Source organism: Nipponia nippon, unplaced genomic scaffold (assembly GCF_047370975.1).
Source record: "Nipponia nippon isolate SJK-2023a ecotype South Korea unplaced genomic scaffold, ASM4737097v1 scaffold_25, whole genome shotgun sequence".
Lineage (NCBI taxonomy): Eukaryota > Metazoa > Chordata > Aves > Pelecaniformes > Threskiornithidae > Nipponia > Nipponia nippon.
The window spans coordinates 5,037,180-5,064,386 of NW_028262342.1; the positions used below are offsets into that span (position 1 = coordinate 5,037,180).

The 27,207-nt window shown below is 42.0% G+C and overlaps 1 protein-coding gene across 2 annotated transcripts in view; it reads right to left on the reverse strand.

The window, feature by feature from the left end:
• SRGAP2 (SLIT-ROBO Rho GTPase activating protein 2) overlaps positions 1 to 27,207 on the reverse strand; it is a 112,889-nt gene that overhangs the window by 27,248 nt on the left and 58,434 nt on the right. The window contains exons 5-13 of one of the 2 annotated variants that reach the window (XM_087761828.1): positions 23,378 to 23,440; positions 19,460 to 19,675; positions 18,420 to 18,548; positions 13,423 to 13,644; positions 12,257 to 12,358; positions 11,169 to 11,366; positions 6,517 to 6,601; positions 3,719 to 3,746; positions 1,757 to 1,787 (exon numbers count right to left, since the gene is read on the reverse strand). In XM_087761828.1, the coding sequence (XP_087617954.1) occupies positions 1,757 to 1,787; positions 3,719 to 3,746; positions 6,517 to 6,601; positions 11,169 to 11,366; positions 12,257 to 12,358; positions 13,423 to 13,644; positions 18,420 to 18,548; positions 19,460 to 19,675; positions 23,378 to 23,440 (1,074 nt within the window). Of the gene's footprint in view, positions 1 to 1,756; positions 1,788 to 3,718; positions 3,747 to 6,516; positions 6,602 to 11,168; positions 11,367 to 12,256; positions 12,359 to 13,422; positions 13,648 to 18,419; positions 18,549 to 19,459; positions 19,676 to 23,377; positions 23,441 to 27,207 lie in introns of both variants that reach the window. The other variant, XM_087761827.1, reaches the window with a different exon arrangement.

Sequence of the window (27,207 nt, forward strand, 5' to 3'; positions counted from 1 at the left end):
CACCTGCTCACGGAAAACACTGTCTTCAGTCCAAACACAGCAAAACCTTCCAGATTGCCACTTTCCAGCTTAAACAACATTAATTGCAACTTTCAGCATGGCAACAAGCCTTTACACCTCCCCAGCCTTCCCCAGCATCCCCTGATCCTTCACAGCATCACAGATTACTTTTCAGACAACTGAATTTCTGCAACATCTGCAGTTATTCCTCCCATTTTGGGGAACAGCAACTAAGCAACAGAAGTGCTGCAGTTTGCTTAAGGTCAGATGCCAGTGATTAAAATTACCATGTGATTAAAACTCCCAAGTTTCTGTTTATGTATATAGCCTCTTCTGCAGTAGTTTTGGACAGTGATGCCTCTAATTTATATCAAAATGCTCACTTGTTAGGTTGCCACAGTATCACATTTCAATCGCCTCAAAAGGATGACAGTCCTCTGCTCAAAAATATATATAAAAAACCAGTTCAACCATTTTCCCAACTTGTTTAGGTTTAAATTTTTTTTTGTTTTATTGAAATGTCATAGAACTTGGTCATATAGTGACAATTAATAATTTCTCTACTAATTAGCCATAGCCAGTTAGAACTAGTTTTCTCCATGCTGTACAGAATACCACCAACCAATTAAGAATACTTCAGAAGCCATTCTGCTGCTCAGCTGGCGCCTGAGGACATGCTTTATTAATAATCATCCAAACAGCATTATAACCCCCCAGACTTATTTTGGAGTTTGACAGGAGGAGCCCACAGAGGCACACATATTCTGGGTCCCCAGCAGAGATTAAAAGTCACAGAGCAGTTGTTTTAAACCGTTAGGTCACAATCAAAAAAGCCCATTAAAACCACATGCAAGTGATTTCATGCAGGTTACTGTGAGCTGTGGATTCAGTGTTTCCAGACAGATTATTTTTAATTTAGGTTTCCAAATCAGAGACCAGTCTGTCAGCTCTACTCGAGTCAGAATATGCTTCTGAGACACCTCAAAAACTACTTGTGAAAATGGCAATCAAGAGACACACATACTTCATTTTCAGCATAGGAAAGGACCACTTTTAGAGCATAAATAAAGGAACAATTAAGCTCAGAAAATGGAAAGGTTTGACTCCGCACACCGAAAACACCACCTGCTCTCTTACTTAATTTCCAATATACAGGGATCCTAAAATCTACAAAGCAACACCCCAAGACAGACTGTATGAAATGAAACTCCAAGCCAAATTTTGTCTTTACATTATCAACAAGAAATATTTTTGTTTTTCCCTATCTCAAGGAAACACATTTTAGCTCATCAGGTACTAAAAAGTAACAGACTACCCACCACAGCCAGGAAAACAAGGCATCGCTGTTGTAAGTCTTTATTACAAGGCGGCACAAGCAAGCAAGCAGTTACTGGTTTAATGGCATTGCAGCGGGATACCAGTGAAAATAAAGGGAAAGGGGACAAAGAAATAACAGCAGAAACCCATAAACCGTGACAGACTCAAGGCTCTTTGCCATTTTTTCTTCCAGGCCTATCAAAACTCAGAGTAAAATGATTTTAGATTTTTGTCAAAGAAAATGAATCAAGGCTGTGTATCCATGTTTTATTGATCTGAGTTACTGAACGAGTAGACACCAGTTCCACTTGAACAAGACTGAAAAGGTCCACTTAAGAGAGGGAGGGAAGGACAGAAACACTTCCCTGCCTTCCATCTATCCTCCTCTACGCAACCACACACCTATCCCTGTTTCGTTACTCAAGGAAATGTTTATTACCTGCTTCCTTATGGTGGAGCTGCGTCTGCCGCTGGCGAGATCAGAACCGCCCATCGGTGCAGGAGGGAAAAACAGAACAGAAAAGTCAAGATAATCCTCTACTATCACCGTTCTCCTTCCTTCGGTATTCCAAACCACGTGCATTTTGGAGGAGGGAAGGAGCCAGATATACAAGTCAATCATAATGGCCTAGTCTCATTCAATTTATGGAACTTCAGAAAGATTTTAAGTGACTTTAAATCACCAAAAACCTGAAACAGACACAAGGGAGTCCACTGTTTTGACAAAAGATTACCCTTGACATTTTAATTCCAACCATATGGAAATCTGTTATTTAGGGCTCCTTGTTCGAGATGAAGTTTGTTATGAATTGCCGTAGCTGTTCTCAGGAAGAGCCACTCCGCAGAGGGGAGAAGCAGGTGGGAGCACGCTGGTTCCTCCCGTGCTGGTAACAGCGGCCATTGCAGAGTCTTTGAGTTTCTGACAAGACTTCAAAGAAATAAATAAAACAAACCCCCTCAAACACCAGCACACGCTAGTCAGGCTAAGCCTTTTCAGTATAAACCATGATGGTCTCATTTTTTTATGTTGGTAGACAATAATTGTAGAAAAATAGGAAAAAAAAGCCGCCTTTTGCTAGGATTTTTCCCTCAAAATTTATTACTGAGGTTTTAAATTCCTATAGTTTCTTGTAAAAACGAAGCATGAGAGATAATAGTAGAGAGGCCCTAATGTATCATTCAAGCCAATTCCCTGCTAGGGCAGATGGCTGCTGAATTATAAATAAGGTGATTAGAACTGTGATTTTTAAAAAGGCTGTACAATGTGTTAATTCAGGGGAAATTCCTTTTATAAAAATCAAAAACACTGAATGAAAAAAAAAAATCAGATTCCATGGGCTGTCACAGACAATAAGGTCTATTTTAAAGTATTAGCAGTAACGATTCTTTGATATTTAAAATTGTTTCATGATGAACAATATTTTATTATTACAGATGTCAGGCTCTAATTAGGACCTGTCAGCTTTGCTTTGCTGTGAGGAATGTGAAAAGTAGTAACGACTCCAGATCGGTAGTAATCACCTTCCTTTTGTTAACAAGGCAGGATGATGCACAGCCCCTGCTCCAGCTCCTCGTGCCCAGCGGAGCCCCTTGAATCCATCAATTTGGAGAGGGAGATTTGTTATGTTTTATAAAAACCCCATCAGGAGAAGCTTAGTTATGGTTCTGTGATTGGTTCTAATTATAAATGAAAAGTTTATTCTGTATGACCTCTATTACTGCTGCAATCCAGTTCCATAGCACAGCAGAGAGCATCGACAGGATAAAGAGTTTTCTGATTTACGCTGCTCAGCCCCACACACCAACCACGTGGATAAGCCCTGCAGAGCCACGGGCCCATCTCCCTTCCAGAAATACAAACGTGTTTATAAAAATCTTAGTTTGAAGAATACTTCTCTGAGTGACAGTGCCAAATTAAACAGTTTCTCACACCTGCCCATCCCCTTCCTCATCTGGATTAAATGCACCAGGGCAAGAAAAAGTGCAAGATCTCCACGTATCTTTATTTTTCCCCTTGGCTATTTTTAACCCCAGTCATTTTCCCAACCTGTTGCAACAGGCAGCCCTGCCAGCAGGTGTACGGTCACAACCGCGGCGGCTGCACAGGGCAGCAACAAGCCAGAAGTGTTTAAGCAGGCACTGCATCAAAAGAAATATTCATTACTCAGCTGACCAGAGGTTACTAAACGTATGTATAAGCTGTGCCACCACCCTGCACTGATGTAGGTTAATAGCAATGGTCTTTAAAGCCATATTAACTAGCAGGAATTTGCTTATATATTAGCTAAATGAATATCTTTTTCTAACAGATACATATCCTGGGCTGGTAACTGATCTGGAATGACAGTGACCAATTTGCATCACATTTTCCTTAAAAACTGATTCCCTGAGCCACACCTACCTGGCAAGGGAGCAGTCAGTCCTCTGACCTGTCAAGACAGCAAAGAAATACAGCATTAGGAGAAAGAAATGGGAAAATCCTTTCAACTTCTTAGTAAAGCCAGTTTTGGAAGGAGTTGGAGGAGAAAAACCATCAGAGAGGGAGGAGGCAGCTGTCAGGAGCCGGACAGGGGCTGCCTCCCCCAGGAGCGCTGCTGGGGAGACCAGCGAAGCCCGTTCCCGCCGGCACAGCTCCTGCGCGGCCGACCAGGAAAGACGGCAAACAGCTCAGGCTGCCCGAGGACTCTTTCTTTGGGAAGTATTGTTTTTGAAAATCAGCTCCCTGTGCATTCTAATTGTTGACTTCTGCTGCCAAAAAAACGGGCTTGTCAACCCCTCCCTCCCTCCCCCTTCCCAGGGGAATTGGTGGGGTGAGAGATTATACTTTATAAAGCCACTTAGTAAGACTGAAAACATTCACGGATTTGTTAGCCCACAGACTGAACGTGCTGGCATTAAGCTATTTTGGGAGACAGACGTTTAATGATATTTTCCACAAACATATTTATAAAAACGTTCCATTAACTTGCACTGAGTTTGCAAGGAAGCAGCCAAGCTAACGACTACTGCTAATGCAGGCATCATTTTAAAACAGCACAACAAGGAGTAAGAGAGACAGAAAACTAGTATGTGCCTTTGGGAATTGTACAGGCCAGGTCTTTGGCTGGTATAGATCATCATCAGTGAAACCACACTGATCTACAATAGCTGAAAATCCACCTTCCCTATGATGCCTTCCTGTTCCTGGGGAGATGGAAGAACGAACGAGGGAAACATCGAATTGCTGATGGCTGACAATTAGTTGAGCACATCTCGATAGCCACTTTCTTCTCCCCACGTAAAGCCAAAACAGTGCATAATTTACATGAAAATGTTATTCTGAAGCAGAATTTCCAGCCATCTGTCCCATTTCCATCATAGAATATTCATATATATAAATTACATGGCTGTGGCAACATCAAGAGGCTCCTACATTAGGGTGACAAATGTGTACAGTAGGCAGGGACATAATTGCTTGTAGATAGGAAGACTTGCTGCTATTTTTATTACTGGAACTTGTCATCTTTAGATTAAGGTAATTTGCAAGAGGGCTAATAAATGTCACCTGAGGATGGGGCAAAGAAGAATAAAAATCGTAACAAAACCATGAATTTTCCAGGGACTGAAGACACGCAGCTGTAGGCACATTTTTCAGTAAAGCTTCTAACCATGCTCCGGGGACTTGTGAAAGGAATTTTATTTGCCCATTTCCCAATTAAGTGACATTTTATGGACACGCCTAGGCACGGTCCCCAGTTTGTACCATTAACCTGCTAACGTGGTTTTGGAGACAAAATGTACCTCCCTTTCCCAGCTCCTTTTGATCTCTCAGATGACAGAAGTGATTTTTTTTTTTCAGAAGCTGCTGGAGCTCACCCTGACACACACTGGGTCCCTTCACAGAGTGACTAAGAAAGCTCTGGTATTGCAAAGCAACCACAAAAAAACAGAAGCAGCCTTTAAATCTACATAGCAATACAGAAATCACATTTAATTTCCTCTTCTTTCCCCCCCCGCCCCAGCTTGAGATGGGTTCAAGGGGCAGGCAGGTTAAGAGGAAATAGGTCTCGGTATGCAGAGGTCAGCTATGATCCAGGAATGTGATTAGTCACAGGGGCAGCATGGGTGTCATTTGGAGATATTTAGAGGCAGAAGAAAAATACCCTAAGGACATAGATCTTTGGCTTCATCCACCCTTTCTACAGGACAGCTGAAGAGACCAGCAACTTTAAACAATAAAGCTCAAAACAATGGCAACATCCTTTCCTTACCTTCTAGTGGTTTGGGTCTGATACATGAAACGCTTAATTACTGTGGCAATAAGTATTTTATTTTTATAGTGCGTTTTTAAACTGGAAGCAAAGCACTTCAAAGACCACATGCTGTTTAAGTTTTCATTCAGAAGAATTGTACGCCATAAACTGTGGGGAGTCCAGTTAAGTTACATATCAAAACACGAGCCCTGCTCCAGGATACAAACCCAGGAACGAGTTGAGCCATTTTTTGACCTGACATTTAGACTGTTAAAACCTTCTCCTCTGCAAATACGAGGCAGACAGGTTTCTATGGAAACTTGGATGCATAGTTTAAGCGTGTTTCGCCAACAGGATTTGCCCATACCATGAAGGGAAAGAAATCTTCCTTTGTTCTGACACTAGTAGCAAATGCATATTCAGTTCTGGCTGCTGCCCCTTGCCTAATGCCCTCTAGATAAGCAACATAATTTACATGCTCTGAAATTCATTTGTTATTCTCCTAATAAAAGCCCGTGCTCACAGACATTAGTTTGGTCTGGATTGAACCCACATAGGTGAGAAGCAGCTAAACTACCATGCAAATGAAACTTCTGACCAGCCTAACAAGGCAATACTTCTCAACTAATCAGTCAACTGTAAATCGCAAGGTTTACCCCCATACGGCTTATTAAGTGAGAAGCAGAATGTGCACGTACGGGGAGAGGACAGGTTGAACAAATGGGCATACGCTTCATTTTAACAAATACGCGATGCACATTAGTGATTCATTAAGCATTTTCCGTTCACCATTAATCAAGCGGCCATGTAGGTCATTTGGCTCCTCCATCATGCAGATCAGAAAAATAAATTCATAAAACATGAGTATGCCCACTTTGCATCAGTAATCCAAGACGGTTACACTCAGTCAGCTGACTAATTGAATAAGTGCAACAGCCTGGCTAATAGCAGTGACGAGCGGACTCACTTTCTCCCAGGGTCTTCTGAAGAAGGTCGTGTTTGGCTTGGAGCTTCGTTATCAGGTTCCTGCCTTCCAGATACTCCTTCATTTTCTGTGAAGGTGGAAAAAACCAAGATCATGAGTGGGCAATTAATTTCTTCGATCGCATCTTTAGGTTACTGGATTCTGAACCTAATGCTGAAGTACAGGATTACTCTGCAATTTACAGTGCAAGAGATGCACTAAGTCCTCCTGCTTTATGTATCTATGCAAATCCGAAGCTCAGTCCATACGTATCCGCAGTGCAATTTCTATTGTTCCACCGTGGAATCAGCTGAATGTTTGGCATCTTTTAGACATCTGAGAAGCTGTCACGCATCTCCCCTCCAGACAGGGGGAAATGGAAATGCGCTTCCCTCGCGCGTCACAGGCAACTGAATGAGCAATTTGTTTTAACAAACTAAAAGGCTGCTACTGTGCTTATTCTCTCACTTAACCTCTCTCACCCCACTTTACTTGTCAAATAGCGCGTCTGCCTCCACGCTGGACGATACACAGGGTTGCGAGGGGGGCACGGGACAAAACAAAATACAGATATTATTTAAGTTCAGATTTGTTCTCTCGGTGAAATATTATACAATCATACAGTCATTTTTCCCACTTCTTTCTGATTTTTCACAGCTCTGCAAATGCTAGGTTTTTTACAGCTCTTTCATCTCTTATTTTGCAGTTCAGAACAGCATTATTTATCTTCGCTGTGCTGCAGTGCATAAAATACTCTGCTGTACGGTAGCCGACCACATTATAATTAGGACGTTTACACTCAAAAATATATAAATAGCACACAACTCTTCAAATACCACAGGCCATTCTTTAGAAACATGAGTTATTTTAAAAATTCAGCTAGCAAAATGAACACAAAAAGGATTCTCATTTAATAATGAAAAGTTCCAGTTCTTGTCTTCACCTTTCCCAATTCTATCTACTTTCTTCCAGTTCCGGTCTAGTATTGCCAAATTAGTCTGCAAATCCTTAAGGTAAAAAAATGGTGTTTTAGCTCAGAGAGTGCCTGGACCCTGGGCAATATATACACGCACTGCGACAGTACTGAGGGTGGGGAGAAACCATCCAGGAGCGAACGACGTTTCCACCATGGGCTCCCCAGCAGTGGTGCGTACCGACACGACGAAAATGGCTGAGCTGAGGCTTCCATCAATTGCCAAAAGTCTGCGGTTTACATCCCTTTGGTTGGCAACATCGGAAGAAAAATTTCACAAGAATTAAGTCCCTTTGGAGACTCTCAGCACTTCCTGCTTCCTATACGAATACTTCAACTTTTTTGTTGTTGTTTTAGAAGAAAACAGGAAGCATGAACACAGGGGCAAAAAAAATTAACCGTATCTTTTGGAATTTCTCTGTAGAATCTGTTCACCAAGCCCCAACTACGTATTTTGCTAAATCAGTTAAATTTTTGCATCAAATTTTGACAGAAGAAAACATGAAGAGTATAAGCTGCAAAAATAACCAGAGAATTTGAAGTGAGGATTTGAGGATAAATCTGGTTCTGGGAGGTGCCGAGCTCCCCGTCTCAAAGTCACGATCAGGCAAAGAGACAGAAGGGCTAGAAGGCTCAGCTCCAAATAGCTCTAACAGAAGCTTAAAGATCAGCAAATCAACTCAATTTGGAAGAGAGTTAAGCTTCCCTTTGAAGCAGATATAAAAACTGAAGCTCAGCCTATGGTGGCTGCGGTTCAGGGGCACGCTGCTGGCACCCGCAGATGCTCTGGCTGATGGCTCCGGCTTTGAGGCATTTGCAGCGGTCACATTAAGAGCATCGCCGGCCCGCAGATGGGTACCAGGGATCGTTTTAAAGGAGAAAAAGCTAAGGTTCCTATCCAGGGCAGTATTTCATGCATTCTTTCTGTTTCCTCATGCCTAACATTCTGTGCCCTGCCTGTTACCAGTACACTTATGAAAAAAATACGTGATTTCAAAATCAGGCTTCAGGCTTTTTTCAATGAATTACAAAGATCCGCTAGCATTTTATTTCTGGCTTAATAAAAGCAGTCAAGGGAGAAAAAAAATAAAATCAAACTACTGGAGAACTCCTTAGGATTTCATTTCTGGCAGAGCACAGCTGGAGCCAGACGAAGTACAATCAGACACAAAGCTGCAGAAATGTCCTTAAGTCACGTTATTTCCACATTGTAAAAATTAAGAGGTGAAGATCTGTTATTAGCCAGAGACAGTGAGCGTTTTGCACCTACCATCTCCTCAAAACCATGCAACTTTGACACCCTCCCCAAGCCCAAACTCATTGCAGTATTTTTCCAGCGAGACCCAGTTGCTGGGTGCCACACATAATGAAGTGAAATGCAAACTGGACCACATCTTCCCACCTTGTGGGAAAGGAGATTTTATGCTTTTGAGGCTATGAAGAAAAACAGTTCGTGTCACTGTCCCACATCCTTAACTGTCTCCGATCTGGAAAGCTCAGCAGTTTTCCTCTCTCCTTCCGCCCGCAAGAACGACTTCAAACAAGGCACTCGATTGAAGGAGCGGGTGAATCAGATCCCCGCTCCCCTGCGCCGCTGCTAGCGACTGAACGTGGGAACAGTGGCACATTGACACAACCAACATGACATTTCTGCGGGACTGGTTAGCAGGGGAACTTTATACAATACTTACTGATGTCTTAAGGGTTTGGTAATAATAAATTTACATTAATTTTTAAAAGCACTTCACAGAATGAGTGTTGTACTGGGTTTTAATCTTTCTAGAAGAAAAAAATAATATTTCGACTAAGAACTAAAATGATCCCCTGTTTTAGAGGTAAAAAGAATCAAGTCATTCATCCCCCTTTTCACTTCTCAGGTAGGGCGGAGTGCCAGCTGTATTACAACTCGCAGGCACCTCAGGCCAGCTCGGATGCTGCTGGCTCCGGAAGCGGGACCGTAGCCATGGCGGCGGCGGTACCCGCCTGCCGGGCTCCCCGGACACATCCCCGCGTTTTGGCTCCCTGAAGTCACCTCAGCTACCTGCATCGGCTCAGAGCTAAGTCAGTCAGCATTCCTATGCTTTTCACTGACGTGGGGAAGTTTCAGCTTCTGTTCTGAATACAAATCTTCCTTCAAAGCCCTAACAACAGAGCCATCTCGGCACCGGCGTGCAATGATATGCCTCTAGTGGAAACACAGCTTATACCAGCGCAGAGATACTACAGTCAGTACTCCTGCAATTAAATTCCCATGGCGGCATCGTTGTATTTACCTAAGAGCTCTGCCTAGCTAGCAATGCAGTACATGGAATTTCCAACTTGAGTTACATAGTAATATGGAATATTCTTTCAAATTAGTATTTTTCTTTCAGTTCATATCCCTCAGCATTTAGCACATCGTAAGGCATGGGGGGATTTCTCCCTCTATACCGCACTACACTTTGTTTTTTCCCCCTACACAAAGAATGCCTCGCCCATATTGCTACACAGCTCTGCCTTCAGTCTCATTAATACTCATCTGAGCATCTTCTCATACGCTGAAAAAACTGCTCCTTACAGATTCAAAGCTTGAAATCCTTATAAAGGATATTTATAAGTCTGGTCAATAGTAGATCAATCAAGCATCTTATTAGGCTGGTTAAAGAGGGCCTCCACAAACAGCTTTGTTCATCGAGGGTTATTTTACCCACGGGGCGCAGGACGTGACAGATTGCACCCCTGCTTACTGAGACGGCTCCGCACTCCTGCTGCGACCTCGCTGCTCTGCAGCAGGACCCTAACACGACGAAATGGAAAAATATTACACCCAAATAAAGTCTGGGGTTCGGTCTCCTATTTGAACTTACAATAGTCCCTCTCTAGAGAGGGAACACTTAGAGTTCAATTAAAAAACCATTTTTCTAGTTCTATAACCCTGGGCAGGGTGGTCAATACCTTCTTAATTGAATCAGTTTCTCCACCCACTTTTCTCAATAGCCAGTTTCACCCTCTACAAAGGTTTTTTAATTTTTCTAAGTCAAGGCCCGATAGAAACCACCCTGCCAGCTACTGTAATTTGCACAGAAACTTCAGACTTTTAATCAGCAACCCCATTCTTGGAAGGGGAATGTGAAGGGCAGTAAGTACAGCACAAGATGCACAAAGGAATGACAAGGTAACCAGGATCAGAGGTACGATTTTCATCTGCTATTTTGAAGTATTTTTAAAATGGAAGCAAATTCAACAGTTTAACATAAATCTAATTTAGGAAAAAAACATATAGTCTGGTATGAAAGTCAATATAAAAAGCTCTTAGCATCTTGTAAAAATGCATCGACATGATTAAATGCTTACGTGAGCTGAAATTGTAAGATGATAATAACAAGAAATGAAAGAGCTAAGCATTCTTTTAGTTTGTATCATTTTTGAAAACTGATATTTACAAGCTATTAAGTTCTTTCTCAGACAACTCCTTTTTAGATGCAGAAGAAATCAAATTTTACACCATTTATCCACAGACTAAGTTTGCATCAAAGGTATCCCAATCTATTTGTAAAGAAATCAAAGTACCCGTTTTTAAAACCTGCTTGTTGAAAATCAATTACAGAAACATTTTTATACGATGATAGCCTCATTTTGCACTCTCTTGTGAGTATAATTCTAAATACATTACATGTGCTCATACTGAAAATTAACTCCTTACTGTGAAATAGAACTGCTCTGTCTCCTGCTGGTTGGCCCGTCTCTTGGCAATGCTCGGTTTGCTCATGAACGTTTCCGAGACAGTGGATTTAACAGACTCCATAGAGTTGCTGTACTGAAAGCAGTCAGACACATCGAAGTCCTCTATCGTAACTATATCCTGGATTGTCTGGAGCGTAGCTTCCATAGTCTTCTTAACCTGCCCAGCAAGAATGAGAGTGTTTAAAAAATGAAGATAGTGTGTTGCAAGTAAAAAACAAAGGTAGTAAGTACCCTCGAGCATGTTACTGATAAATAAGATATTACTGGTTTCACATGCTGTGCGCCTTAACTAAGGTGCAAGTTTTGCTCCTTAACAGCACAGTCCATATAAACAAAGGGCTGGCAGCACACGGAACCTGCCAGGAGGAGGAAAACATCCGTAATCTTAGAGGCTGGGATGAGGAGGAGATGCAAGGACATTTAACCTCAAAGCAGAGTGCTGGAACAAAGATCTTATAATCGTCTTCTGTAACTACCTCTACTGGGCAGCAAATCTTAAGATATTAAAAACAGGACTTTGTGGCACTGTAAATTTTTACTGAAGGCCAGAATCAACTTCCTGGACATAAAGGAGTTGCAAATTTTGCCCAAGGAGGATTAAAAATGCTTGAACACAGAAGTGCAGATTAGGTATTTTGACCTGTTCCCAAACAAGTGCCATTGATCTAGTCTTGTCATCTCAGACGACCAATTAAACAAAAATCAGCTCTTACCTTACGTTATGCATATTCACTGTCTTCACTTCAAAACATTAAATTCCCCTTTTTCTATTAGCTATTCAAATACCACTTTTGCAACATAGCCAGCCCTATCAACTTAAGGATGGGAAAAGAGATACGTGTGGGTATTTTAAAGGATCCTCTCCGTGCACCCGGTTTTCATGTGAAATCACACACTGATATACTGCTGGCCTCAGCTGCCTTATTCTTGAATTTTACCCCAAGTCTTCATAAAAGAGGATCACAGCAACCAGATTCTTCCTTAATCAGTCCCCAACTCCCCACTGGAAGTAGTAAAAGGGTTGTTGCCTTTGGTTGTTCAGCTCACCTCTTCATTTTCAATCTTAAGCGTGGATAATCTAGACTGCAATTGCTGGCACCTCTGCACTAACTCACTCTGGACTGGCTGCTGGGCACATAGCTGCGACTCCTGGAAGAGAAACATCCCCGTTTTCAGAGGGCCAGGAAAAAAGCCCACATAATCAAGAACATTACAAACAGTTCATTATATTATTATAAAGAAACATCCTCCCAAGTGCCTAATTTTAAATCTTTGTAGCCCTGGATTTCAACCATTGGAAAAGGCCCGTGTTCTACCAGCCTATCAGCCTGCATTTATAGACACTCATTTGGCCTTGAGAAGAACCAAGAGAAATCATTCAGAGAATGTGAGCTGTTAACTGAACAACAGTCTGCAGGTAATTCTTTTTCTTCCCATGATCTTGCAGGATACTACCAAAGCACAGAAAAGCCGCGAAAGGTCATTCACAGTCTGAGGGTTTCACTTCAGAGGGCAGAGACAAAGAGAAGCCTTAAGCAGCGACTGCAAGAAGAGGCTAGCTGCAAGAGACCATCCTTACGGTTTTTTCCTCAGTGTTCAGGAGGATAATCTAGAAATCCAACCAATTGGCCTAAATTATTACATTGGACATGTGTTCCCATTTAGATTTGGGAACCGGTTTCAGCTTGTGCGACTTTAAACAGTTCCCAGATGAGTAACCACATCTTGATAAACCTATAAAGAGAGAGGTTTTCATTGCCAAAAATGAAAGTCCTCTGACTGCCTTGTCTCACAATGAAGATGCATAAAGCACCCCTATAAACCATTTGTGTTCTAAGATTACACACTCAAATGCCTCAAAAACAGCATTTAAGTCTCTTATCTTGTTGCCCCTTCAAATCTCTTAACTTCAGAGTCTGTCTCAGGGCGCAGAGGTTAACTGTGGCTCGAACTGGAGGTTAAAACAGTGTTTCTATCTACATTTAGTAGCTTTGACAGTCAAAGACCGAGAGTCAGTCATATTCAGACACCCGTGCCATGAGCCTCTGCTTAATCTTCAAATCAGCTCTCTTTTCCAAGGCTCCATTCTGCCTCCCAAAAATAGAGCCAAACAGGTGGCCTTTTAGTGGGTCTATCTGTCAAACAGGAGGGGAGTAAACAGGCGAAGCTGCAAGTGTTTACAGAGCTAGAGCTGGAGGAGGAATAAAACTGACCATATCACCCATATGTGGCTGAAACTCGAACTTCATGGGCGGACAGAAGACATTGTTGTACATCTCCATCAGGCGCTGCTTATCACTGTTGGCATCCAGGTTCTCAACGGCGTTTTCAATGGCATCCAGCCCCTCGTGCTTTGACTGCTCCAGGTTTAGCTCAGCAGACAAGAATGTCCTGAGAGCTCTGTTGAGGCTAGCGTGGTATCCCAGGTCACAACACTGCTGGAAAAAGACACACAATTCCATATGAATAAGCAAAGAAATTCTGTAATGGAAATGAAAATCTTTCCAAAGCCAGAAGTTATATAATTGGATAACAAGCCGTGGATATTTTATCATCATCTTCCGGGTACCAGAGCGGTCTCACATCTCTCATTGATCGCAGAGGCATCTTGACTAGGGGTCCTCGGAGTTGGCCCTGAACAGAACTCTCAACCTCTAATCCTATACGAATTTCAACAACGTGTTATAATGAGTCTCCAAGACAAGTACAGCTTAAACTATTGTAACACTTTGTGGAGTTCTCATGGAGTACTAGAGAGTTCATTTCATGCTGTTAAAAAACGGAAAAGTAACCTAGAAGTGGGTATGCTCAGTGTATTTCTTTAGATTCGAACCTTGCTTTCAGGCGTGCTGATTCCCATTGAAAACACTCCAAAATCCTTAAATAAAACTATTTAAAGTAAAACAATGCACTAAAGTACTACACGGAGAAACAAGACACAGGATTTGAATCATCTGCAAAGGTTAATCTCCATCTAAATTATTCCGCCCAAGATAACAGAAAACTGCTTAATTCAGTGTACTTCAGGAAGCAAGAACACGACCTGTACATCACAGCCATAAGGAACAGAGCCATCCAAAAAGCAAGCAGCCATCAGTTGGGATGACTTCATTGCTGGGGTGAAACAGAAGAGCAAAAACTTTCAAGCAGAAAGTGGTCGTGGTCAAGAATTTCCTGGCTATTACTGACACCAGGATGATGTTGCTGGAAGGCAACCAAGCAGCTTCATCTCCACCATGGCTGCGCAGCCAAGTCTTGATGTTTCAGAAACGAGAACGGCGCTTTTCATTAGCTGATCAGAAACAGCCTGAATTTTTCAGACATCTAATAAAGTGAGCGAGAAAGGAGCCCACCTTCTTGGAATTACAAGCAAGATTACATACGCTAGGAGAATATCCAAAAAGAAAGAGACCATCTGCTTGATTGCTGTGCTGCTCTGTAAGCAAAATTCACACGAAATCTCCTCCTCACCCACCATTTGGGTCTCATCACTGTCATTGTGTGCAAACGCGAAAAAAAAAGGGGGAGGGGGGAAGAAGGGGTGGAGGGAGAGAGAAGAGATAGCAACTACTGGACCATTCCCGGCTTTCACAGAATTTCTGTCACCAAGCGCTGCTAGAGGCTGGCTCCTGTGCCAACACGCTGTGGCAGGTGGGGAGTCTTGTAAAAAGAGCTGCAGTTGCTGGTTAGGCTGGAGGCAGAGAATTAAAGGACATTACATTCAATCAGAAAGAACAAAAACCAGCCAAAAAGAAAGAAAAAAAAAAAAACCAAAAACCAAACAAAAGACGCTTGATTAAGAATTTGCACGTGTGGAAGCAGTCTTGGATCAACAGCCACTCAAAGCTACTGCTCTTTTGCATGCACATTACAGTGCCATCCTCTGCAGTAATTTGGGGAAAGCTAGTCCAAGTTGGGCCAACAGTCCAACCAGGATTAGCATCAGCTCAGATTTAACAGGAGCAGTCGCTCCTTCTCTCCTCCTACCGCGGGCCCGACGGTTGCACACCCGCCCGGGGCGACCGGCTCGTCCTCCCTGCGCGCGCCCTCCGCCAGCACACATTCGCGTCCGGAAGGAAAGCTGATCCGCTGCACAAGGGGAGTTCGCTGGTGGGACTGGGAAGTCAAGTGGGACTTAATATTTTACACCCCGCCTCGCTGAGCAGCAGGACTACATTAAGACGGTAAAGATTTTTAGCTTAGTGTTATTGAAGCCAGTGACAGAAAACATTTTTCAGCCCACTCCCCCACTTTAACAGTTTTAGAAGTCCAGCGTACCCTATTTATAAATGTATCAGTCTTGCCACCCCTTTCTGGGTTATATAAATGTTTGATGGAATCGTTCTCCAAGGAAATCAATTTTTTATAAAGAATTTAATGATAATGCATTCAAATTCAGTTCCCAACATGACAGCTGATTAACCCTTTGCCAGTTAGCAGTTTCCAAACAGGCCCCAAATAGAAGATTTAAGGAGAAAGAGCCCTCTGTTTTAAAATGCAATTTACATTTGGAAGGGAAAGTAGGAGATCCTGGAGTAAACAGTGATAGTATTTCCTAGTAATTCCTAGAAGAGTGAAGTAAGCTCTAGGACTCGCACATCATACACACACATTTTTATCTTTTTTTAAAATTCTGTTCTAGTGACCCTTTCGTAAATATGAGTTAATACAAACTTCCCCATTACTGTAATATTTCATTAGCATCAAAGAGCTGCCTCAGTCCCCAAAGTCAGGAAATTCAAACCTACTGGGCTATGTCAGGAACAATTTATTGCTCTTAACTCACGATGAAGAATTAACTCGCTGTTATCCTTCCGTGCGCACTGGAGGGGGAACACGATGTATTGTATAAACATGACAAGTTTAATGCTATTTGGCCTAACACAATCTACTTGTAAGTAACTTTGAAGATTGCTTTCATATTATATTTCAAAATTCAATATCATCAAATGATTAGATCAAGGAAAAGAATTAAGACCTGGCCTAAAAATCACATTTTTATTTAAGTCAGATGCTTCAGATAACCATCACTGGTTATAATTGTTAATTTTCGATCCTTCAGGATCAAAGGCATTAGTAAATCTATATTCCCTGTGTCTTAAGAATGAGATAACCGAGTTCCGTCTCCTGTGCTCCCAGGCAAGTCCCACATTTTTCCATGCCTTCTGAAAACAGAGCAGATAATACCTTTCTTTTAAAGATTATGAGAACTTGCAAGGTAGTGTTAAATTGAACGCTTCAAGGAACACAAGGGGGTTAACATGGGCGTGGACTCACCCGGAGTCACGACGGCTCCTCTCTAGGAACAGCGACAAATCCACGTACTGCAGAAGCCTGGCTTCTTGTCTCGCACCACCGCCTACCATGCCCCAGAGACGGCTGAGACTATCTAGTGAGAGGAGCACTTCCTTCAAAGCTGGATAACCTACATTTGTCAACGTACTGCTTAAAAGATCTCAGGTCCGTTTTTAAAAATCGTTATGGATTTATGAAATCCAAATGGATTCTTTACTATATGTGACTCACGAAAACGTACTCAGAACAGTCTGTTAGCAGACAACTGAACCAAGCACATCTGCAGCATTTGGGGGAAGACTTACAGGCAGGACTTTAAAAGAAAAAATTAGACAATTGAATTACACTGACGGCAGTGACATGAATCCCGATCTTGTACGTTTCAATATAAAAATATACATAAAGTTATCATTTGTTAAAAAACCAAGATGGCACAGTTCAAGTTGAGGAAATGTTAACCGAAAAAGGACTCCTAAACAGGCAACAGGTATAAACCAAACATGTCTCTTCAGTACAGCAATTTTGCAGAACGTGACATTTCAAAATAACAGTATTTTTCAAAACCATCTAGCACTGACAATCCTGACCTCCAAAGGACAGGTTTAAATAAATACCTAGCAGAAGTGCACTTCATGTGATTTTACGATCAGCTAAATAAATGTATTATATATACTGTTCGGTATTGTAATAGCTGACTAATTAATAGTGATCTGAGTGCTCTTTATTGCCTGTGTCTAGAGACACTTCTGCTCATTACTCCCCCTTCCTACAAAGAAAGTTCCCTTCAGGCTTTGCAGTTGAGTGTTTCTAATAGTGACAGCAGCGGGCTGCCCTTGGCAAGCAGAATAAGATCAAGCAACAGTCAGTGACCCAGACACAACGCATTCAGTGCATTTGGTACTCCAGTTCTGCAGGTTGAAGTGGGTAGTTACGTATTTGTGAAAAATCTTGGGATTCCTAATTGGCTTTTCTGACTTTTCAAAGAGGAGAGATTTGGGGTGGTCTGTTGTGCTTTTTACTAAAAGCAGAATTGATGCCCCCTGAATACTGGGGGCATCATTCAGCTGCAGAACAGAGGGCCTGCAGGCAGCTGGGGAACAAGCTCCCTCCACCGTCTGCTCCATTGCCCAGGTTCTGCAGAGAGCATTCTAAGGAAAGGGGGGACTGGTTTCTACAGCCAGTTTATTTCTTCGTTTCTTTGCGTAGGCAGACTGCGGAGTGGCAAGCAGTGGAACCTCCATCATTGCGGACACTCCTCTGACGCCTTTCAGAACTGGACTGAACGTGCTCTGCAGTCCCAATGCCAGAAGCGCACGAAGTTACTGCAGAGCTGGTGGGTCGGGGTATCAGAGAAGGAAAGTCTAAAAAGCAGGGAGGTTCATCCCTCTTGTGAAATATGCTAGAGAAAACACTAGCCTTGAAATACATGGAATTTTTCAGAACAAGTTAAAAGCAGCTTTAGAAAATGCTTCTGTCCTTGATTTCTTTTACCAACTGGTTTACTGTTTCTACAGTTAACCTTTTTTTAAATGTGCTTCTGAGTTATAATCTTGCGGGTTTGCTTAAAATAGTAAATAGAAAATGTCAAGCAACAGTGTGATACTGAAGCTGAGTTTCATTTTAACTAAGCAACTCCTCCTTCTACACATTTCATAGCCAGGTTTCTTGTGCAAGTTTCTACCTGGGCAACAAACTCCATCTAAGAGTTAGCCATCTAAGAAAAGCTCACTTAACAGCTTAATGACCAACTACCACGCCTGTTGTTACCCTGTAAGCTGCCCATCCAAGACCATCATTCCACAGCTGTACAGAGGTTACCAGCTGCGCTGGTATGTAAGATGTTGAAGAAGGAGAGGCACGCGGGAGGGTTAATGGCAATGATATTCATTGCAGGCACCCAAGCAGCAGCACTTACATCAATGAGATCAGACAGGTCGTGAATGTAATACTTGAATACAGATGCGTTGGTGGCTTCCAGAGCTAGCAGATACTCGTTTCTTGCCTTAATAGCCTTCAGTCTGTTTTCTGTGTACTTTGCTTGGCGCTAAAAGAAAAAAACAAAACCAGAATATATTTTAAAAAAAGGTGCAGCAGGAGTAGTATCAGTCTTAGTAACACCAGAGTATACTGAGCAAACCTTACCCTGCTCACACAGTGTTTGTTCATTTGGACTCCAGTTTTATCAAGACTCAAAGACTTAGAATTTAGATTAATTATTTAGATGTGTCTAAGCGTTACTAGACTACACAGCTTTGCATTTAAAGTCTTCTCTTAAAACAGACCGTGAATTGGGGAAGATTAAGGGAAGAATGAAGGAACAAGGTGGGTTTATGAGGTTATGGCCCAGCTCCAGCACTACCAGAGTGGCTACTAAAAGCCCGTAGGTAGTCTGAGGGCTGCAGCAGGCACTCCACCTCTTCTAGCAGAAATTAGACCTAAACTTGCTCCTTTCAGAGCCAATCAATCCAAAAGTAACTCTTTACCTTCTGTTGGCTTGATCTTAGCACTGAACTACTTAACTGACTGACCGATTGCTAAGGCAACTGGTTCTGCCCATGAAGTCAATGTGGGACTGCATGTCTCCATGCAGCACAGGTCAGATCTTAAGCTGGCATGAAATGGTAAACAAAAACCTTGCACTCTGTACAAGAAAAAAAAATGTTAACCGTGACTTCCAAGAATGCAGTTGTTACTTTCATACTCTAACCTCGTTTTAGCTTTCTGTGCCATGCCTGTATAACCCGAGATAATATAAAATGCATATTTCGTTGTCCTAAAAGAAACCTGGTGCTGGCTTTTGCTTTTCCTAAACCTGAATGTTTAAAACTTGTACAAAAACGGAGACTTGCATTTGCATGTCACAAAGGAGGGAACTCGGCAGCTCCTGTGCTGAGCTACTGCCAAAGTCCCCTCCTCAAGCACCCTACACAAGCAGTAGCAGTGCTATGGAAGTACCTTCTCCTTCATTTTCTCTATTTTTTTGACAGAGCTTCGTCGAACATGTTTTTCTTCAAACTTGACGTTGGAAGTTGAGTCAGGGGAGCGTGGCGTCTGCTTGTCCTCTTGTTTCACCGACTTCCCAATCTGCTTTTCTTCCTGCTTCTCTGCCTCTTTCAGTTTGCTCTGAGCACTAATGCTGTCAGCGTTGTACATATGGTAGGTTTTCATAACCTGCAGAAAATGATACACACAAGTCAGAGAGCACCACAGTTTGATTTGCTGAAGAAGAAGTGGGCTTACCTACCAACAGACTAGGCTTACAGGTGTTCTGCCTTACTTTCTCTGCATGACCAGGTCTCAGGGAGAAGAGTTATACATATGCCTGGAAAGCTCACAGGCTAGGAGGGAAGAAAAAAATCCTAAGAAAGAAGTCACAAGCTGCAACACATTTTTTTTTTTTAATTTGGCCAATGCACTCCCCTATACTCTAAGTTTCTTTAACATAACTACTTCATAATAGCTGTCCCTCATGTTTATATTAAACGCAAGATCTCATACTAACTAAGCAAAGGCATTTGGACAGTGACCAGCAAGTCTGATTGCTAGCTGGGAGTTAGAAATACCTAAACTGGCAAAATACTCAGGGAAATTTCACATCTCAAAAAAGCATGACAGAAGATGCAGGAATGAAACTGGCTCTCGAAATGAATCTGAAATCGAAGTGGATTATTTTGCAGCTGCTTCTTTGTTTAACTTTGGCATGCACCTTCTTGTACAATCCAATAAAGGAGCCATAAAAACTAAAAAAAAGATACAGACTAGATCCAGCCTCCTTACTATTCAAAGAAAATTAAATGCCAACGTTGGAAAATGATAGCTTTTCATCAGCAGGTAATGTTTCAGAAGGGATGCCTATCAGTCTTTCATCTGGATGAATCAGCCCTTTAAACATCACAAGTCTCCAGGAACTGTATGCAAATCAATAGCCTGAACACAATGGCTGCAAAAGCAACTCGGGTTCGATTTGTTTAAATCAAATTTGATATGTAAAAGCACTTCTGTTCACTTTATGTAATAAAAATATAATAAAAGAGTGTGGTTCTTTTGCTCAGGGAGACCTGGACCCTGCACTATATGGACAACTTCTATTATAGCACATTTTTTATAAGTAAGTATAGATAAATATCCCCCAAAGTCACAGAAAACCCCGATTTTTTTCACAGGATATCCACGCCTAGCTTTGTGTTAAGAAAACAGAACCAAAAACCCAAAGGGCATAATATATAAGCTAGCTTTTTTATCCACAATTGCAAAGCAATTCAATTCACTTACCAAGGCAAACATTATTATGATGTAATTTTGATAGGGGGCCAAAACAATGCAAAGTTGCGTAGACACCCCAATAGCGTCATTCCAGCATTAATAAAGATCCCACTTGCAAATCATTTGGTTTATTTTAGATGAAAACCCATTTATACCTGTTCCACCTCAGTTTGAACCATAACATAATTTTACATAAGTAGGATGCATGCTCTCTCTTTATGCAGTGATCAGCAAAGGTTCTTCGATACAAAGAGACGTTGTATTTAAACATGAAAGAGAATGTGAACACAGCCAGTATTAAAGAGAGGCTTTCTGAATAATTTACACACACACACACACACGCTTTCAGCTCCTGCATATGCTTAGACTATAAAGCAGGCATTTATAATAATAGATGCAAAGTAGTTTCTTTTGCTCTATCACTGAAAGTGGAACTGGCAGAAAGCAAGAGAAGCAGAAAAAGAAATCACAATTTTAATGATTTTATGCCGCTGACAGTGCCACATCGGCGACCACGAGCTCTGCCTGCCCCGTGTTTGGTGACGGGGTTACTCTTCACTCGCCAGTGCCCGCTGAGGGCTCCGGCACAGTCGAGGACGGATTGCACAGGACAAAAACTTGGAAGTATCAAGCCTCTGATTTCATCTGTGTAGGGAAACTAAAGACTTTGTCCATTTTCATGGACATGCATTTTGCCTGAAAATATTAACTCTGCCAATCCTTTAGATAGCCAGCAGAACAAGAGGTTAGTTTGTGGAAGTATGTCTTAAAGTACCAATGAAAGCAATTCCACTGGTGATTAAACTGAGTTCAGCAAGAAATATCTTTTAATATGATCAGCAGAAGTGGCTTTTTCAAAGGAAAATAGATTTTCTGGTGAAGGGACAATTTAAAATTTTACAGCAGAAGGAATGAATAAATAGATATCAAGTTCCTAGCACTGACATTAAAAAAGTTAATACCCCAGCTTTGGTTATGAAGGGCTGAATTCCAGAAGATCTTCCTTCCAGTGCCAGAGAAGTTATCAGGACTCCGTATTTGGCTCAATGATCTGTCAGAGCCTGGCATGCAGAAATGATTACCTATGTCTACGTAAACGCCACTAACCAGTCACCTTATCAACTTAAGTGCCACGTGAACTTGGATTAGAAATACATCTCCGTTCCTAAAAGTCTGTGTTTAGAGACAGCTCTATAGTCTTCCTTAGGATCCCATTTGAGTACCTGACTCAAAAGTTGAATCAGATTGTGCCCTCAAATAAAAAATACCTTTCTAGAGCAGGCAGCGCTGATGACAGGCACTGCTCCATTTGCAAAGCCACCTTCGTACCCAAAGTAAATTCTCTGCCTTTCAGGAACATGAGCACAGCACAGTTTGCTCATAGTACTGTAAACCAAGGCTGTACTAACAACTAAAGCGACAGTACATCGAACCACAGGTCAGCCTGAAAATGCCTCCAGCTTCCACCGTACTGCTCGTTCTTGGCTTTCCTGCCGAGGAACACAAACCCTCTTTGCCCACAGGAAAGTCTCAGTAATGCTAAACGCTAACGCAGAAAAGAAGGAAAATCATAAACTGGATTCACAGCCTCACCTCTTCAGCTGCCATTTCAGCAGCAAGAACACTGGTGCATAATGAATTCCCTTTTCCTACTCTACTCCTCAGCTCCCTTTTTCCCTAAAAGATTAGTCTGAATATTTGGCTTCGATGCTCTAATGAAACAATTCCCTTCTATACCTGTTGTTGATATGGGAAATTTCAGGGACCACCCCCGCCATACTCTAGCATTGATATTAATACTGAATTTCATCACAAGATTGATATGCCGTGGCTTGAGAAACATCCCTGGATCATCTTTTGAAAGAATGAAGGAAGTAAGGTGTACCTCAGTGTAATGACCCAATATATCGTTAGGGAACGAAAGAAAAGACATTTTGAGCAACAAAACCGTGCATAGGTTCTGCTTTTAAAACAAGAACTAGCTCAGTAACAGCTGCAGAAAGCAAAAATTTAATCAAACAGGCGGCTTTTCCACTCATCTGCATGAGGAGAAAAACCCCCAAGCAGCATATGAACTTTTATGAACACATTCCTTCTTCCCGAGGCAATGCCTCTTTCTTGGTGTCTCCAGTGGATATACTGGGAAGCAAAAAGCACAGATGGAAGACTATTACTCTAAAGGGAGCTGTTTTACTGAAAGAGTTGAGGAACACATAAACACAGTGGGTCCCCCCGCCGAAGCTGTATGCTGCCTTTTGTATGCTCAGACCAGACAAAACTACTAACCAAAGATTTTTAGCGTATTTGGAAATAATTCTAATATCTCTTACTCTTTTTAAACCAACACTGCAGCTAGTAGCAGGTGTGCGCTAAGGTGAGATCTTTGAGAAGCGGAGCCAACACTTACAGAGCTAAAACAACATAAGGACACAATGAAAAAGTAAGATTTATGGTGCTCTATGGACTGGTGAACACAAGCTGCCTCAAACTGCAAAGACTGCAGACATTTATCAGTCTTGGTGCATAGTCTCTGCTGTAACAGCAGGCTGGGAGAAGTCAAACACTTCTTCCTTCTGCCTGAAAAGATGCCAAGAAGTCAGTTTGATTTACCGTGTAGAGTTCATTCAAGACCTTCATCAAGTCTTCCTGGAGCTGCAATCCCACTTCTTTGCTCTGCAACAAAACACAGAAATGAAAGTTAATTGGGGAAGATGGTAAAAAGGCGGAGGAAGTGAGTGTGCTCCGCATCTACAGATAATTTTGGCTCAATTAAGCACTGCTATTTATGCTCGCAAATCCAATAACTGCTCAGCCCAGAGCCACTTATGGTCAAATTGCCCAAACAGTATTAATAAACTGAAATGTTACATATGCACTGTCGGAAAAGCCTTAGAGTACGGAGACCGGGAAATTTCCAGAGAACCTTGGATTTTCAACATTACAAGCCTGGAAACCTTTTTGCCCATTTTAGCAGGATCAAGCAAGACTATGAATATAGTCAGCTCTCACTTGCTAAGCCTTGCACGCAGATTATTATCTATTTCCCGGATTCACTAGGGCAACAGGCACTCTTGGATACTTTTGGATACTGGAGTGGAAACGGCTCTCTGAAGAAGCAGCGTTTGTCACAGAGAAGTTTGGAGGAGCAGGGAGATGTGCTCCACGGCAGGTCTTTTTGCCTGTTGGTACTGCAGGAGATGCTTTGATCCAACTAGAGTTTGTGCTGACTGTTTCTGAAAGACTATATGGAGCCACAGTCTATTTTTGAGCACAGTGTTAAAGTCAATGTATTTATTTTTTTAGTTTGGTATGATAAAGCCAGAGTTAAAAAAAAAAAAAAAAGTACATGCTTTTAGATGCACAATCTCTTCTTTGTGTCTCCATGAGATTCACCAAAAGTTTACGTCTTCTTCCACAAATACCACAATAGCCTGCTACACCCTCTAGCCTCCTCCAGCAAATGTTCCTTCCCTTCTGTATTTCATCACAAAAAGAACCACCACATCAGCATTGGGAAAAAAAATTACTCTGACAGGGCTTTACATGCATACATTGCCATTTCCATTCAAATTTTAAATCAATATGGGATTTACCTCAATAGACAAAGCAATTGTCTTCTTTTTTTTTTTTTTTTTAAACTACAAGGACTACAAAACGATTTAACCATATCAGTACAAACCATTCTGTCCTGAGGTACACTTGCATTAGCGAGCTCCCTAGTTAAACCTAAGGCTATATGACTCATGAGCTTGTTTCTTTCACTAAAACAGCAGAATGAAAATAAAAAAAGGTGCAGACAGACGTGACTGGTTGTCCAAACCAGCTGACACCCAAACTAGCCTGCAGCCAAGTGTCAGATTTTAAAAATATATTTGCTTATTTAAACTCCCTGCTAGGTAACAAGCAGCCAGCACTTCTATGTTGTATGCAACTGGACTCAACTACTGCATGAAGAGCTGGTGCTGGCACACATTTGGCTTTAGCTAAATACAGGAACAGATAAGCTTCTGGTGTTCTAATAAAGACACCGGAATATCCAAAGACACGCATCCATAATTACCGACCAACGGCACCTCTGTATGCAAAGCCCTCTTTGAAGAGGCGTTTCTGCACGCAATATAGCTCGTATGCAAAGGAGGGCGAAGCAACTTCCTTGATGAGCTCGATGGTACTATTAATCTTCACTTCATTAGAGACAGGATTTCATGCTACAACTGTCACTGTTTGCATTTTGAAGAGCTTCCATGAGAAAGGCTGAGAAATTCAGGCACATCAAAAAGCACACTGAGCCAGCTTTTGCTGACACACCTTGCAAAGCAAAGCAAAGGTGCAGCCACACGCTCCAGCCTCGCCGTCTCCAGCTGCCGTGCACACAAACCTTAACAAATCCCCTTTTTCTATAGCAGGAGTATAAATGATCAAGAAAAATCTCTGTATTTCTAGTACAATTTACATCTTTGAGCCTACGGTTACTGAAAGAGATTAAAGTCAATAACATCACAGTTAGACCCAAACAGATGTTCCCCTTCTTTGCCGTTGAAGGCTCCAAGAAGTGACGTCCCAACTGTTATCCCCTTCACCTGAACAGGCTGCTGAAATGACTTTAACTTACTGCTTCCACCCTGTTCTGAGGCGCACATTATCACGCCTGATCATCCCTTTGAAATTCCAGGAAAATCCATATCCATTCTGACGGGGAGCTGGTTATCATCCCTGCCTTGTAGCAAGCAGCCGAGTTTGCCACATATTATAAAAATACCAGGGCTGTTGGGTTCAGAGCATTATACAATGCACTCTTTAAGGTGAAAAAAAGGAAGAAGAGGGGAAACGGGAGAGATCAATCGTCAACTATTTATAAAACCATATATTGGGCCAAAAACACAATCAAAGGGGAAAGCTCCCTCAAAAAACCCAAACTTAAGGATAACGGGTAATTATTTCTTACGTGAAGCCTGGCACAGCCCACCAGGAGGAAGAGGCCTTTGAGTCAACCTTGTAAGCTGGGTACCAAAACAGGGGGAAATGGCGGGGGGGAGGGAAGTATAAAACAGAGCCGCCTTTGTCAGCCATCGGAGATAATCTTTCTCTCAGTGTGGTGGAAGGGAGAGAGTCGCACCGGCAGCTCCGGAGAGCGCAGGAGAAGCTATGGGGGTGAGGTCTATCCCCAAGGTTTTCCTTGTAGCATCACCCCCAACAGACGGAGAGACGGGAGCAGACAGACACGCCGGGATTTCTTATCTTGTCAAAACCAAAAAACCCAACCGCACACACTATCCAGAGGGCAAGGACGGATCCATCTCCAAGTGACATTCACTAGCCATGTCTCTGCTTGGGCTGCACGGGAGCCAGCCAGCTCCAACAGCTTTGCTCCTATAAAATGTTTAACCGGAAAAAATCCCAACGGTTGCTAGTATTTAATGACAGAAATCTCAGAAGTGCAGTCTTAGCCCTTGCAGTACAATCTTTAACATTTTCAAACCCCTGTCTCTAACTTCATAGCTCTAATCATTCTGAGGTGCAGGAAAGGGATAAAGCAACCAAATTCCACTTTTTCTGAGGTTTTATTAATAAAAGACATCCAGGTGAGTAACTGGAGAAGCCAAGGAAGAGAGCAGACATCTTGTCTCTCTACACTAACATCTCTATTCACAAAAAACCAGACAGGGTTAAACACTCATAATCTAATAACTGTTTTCTCCATGTTTTCCCACTAATTAGAAAGTGCAAATGCATCTACTGCTACATGTAATAAGAATAGTTTATTCAGTTTATAGATTTTACCCATTCACTACCTACTAAGGCAGTGTTTGCCTGATTGAACCTTCATGCTCTGCATGTTGGAAGTATATAATATCTACTGGGTCAAGCACATTTGATAGGTTCAAGATTATTTATGCCTACAAAGTTCAGGAAAAGAAAAAGATAAAGAGGTAATGCAGACAAACCCACACTTAAACCAGCATTTCTGCCTAAGAAGTCAAGATGCATTACGCCATGAGGAAAAAACCAAACATGCTGCTAAATTAAAAAGCAAAAAGAGAGAGATTATATAATGAAATTTTAAATTCTCCTCTTTTGAATACCGTCCAGTTCAGCAGTGCTCCGAGTTTACTGTGTTTCTGAGATCACAGATGCTTTATTATAAACCATTCATGTGTACCGTGAGCCATTCAGACCAGCCTGGCATCGCGCTGTCGGCAGCACAACGGGACGTACGAGCAGAAGCACCCAAGGTCAGGTCCTTTGCGTTTTCATACCTTCCAGTCCCATGTTCCTAAACCTGCTCCCAGGTGGCCAGATGGGCTACTGGAAAAACAAGTGTCTGACACAAGTGCTGACCAAGGGGAACATCCTGCTTTTTCTGAGGAGTCTTTAAATTAAAGAAAAGAAAAAAGTTGGTGATTCCCAACCTCCAAGAGTTTGCAGAAACAAGATCTACA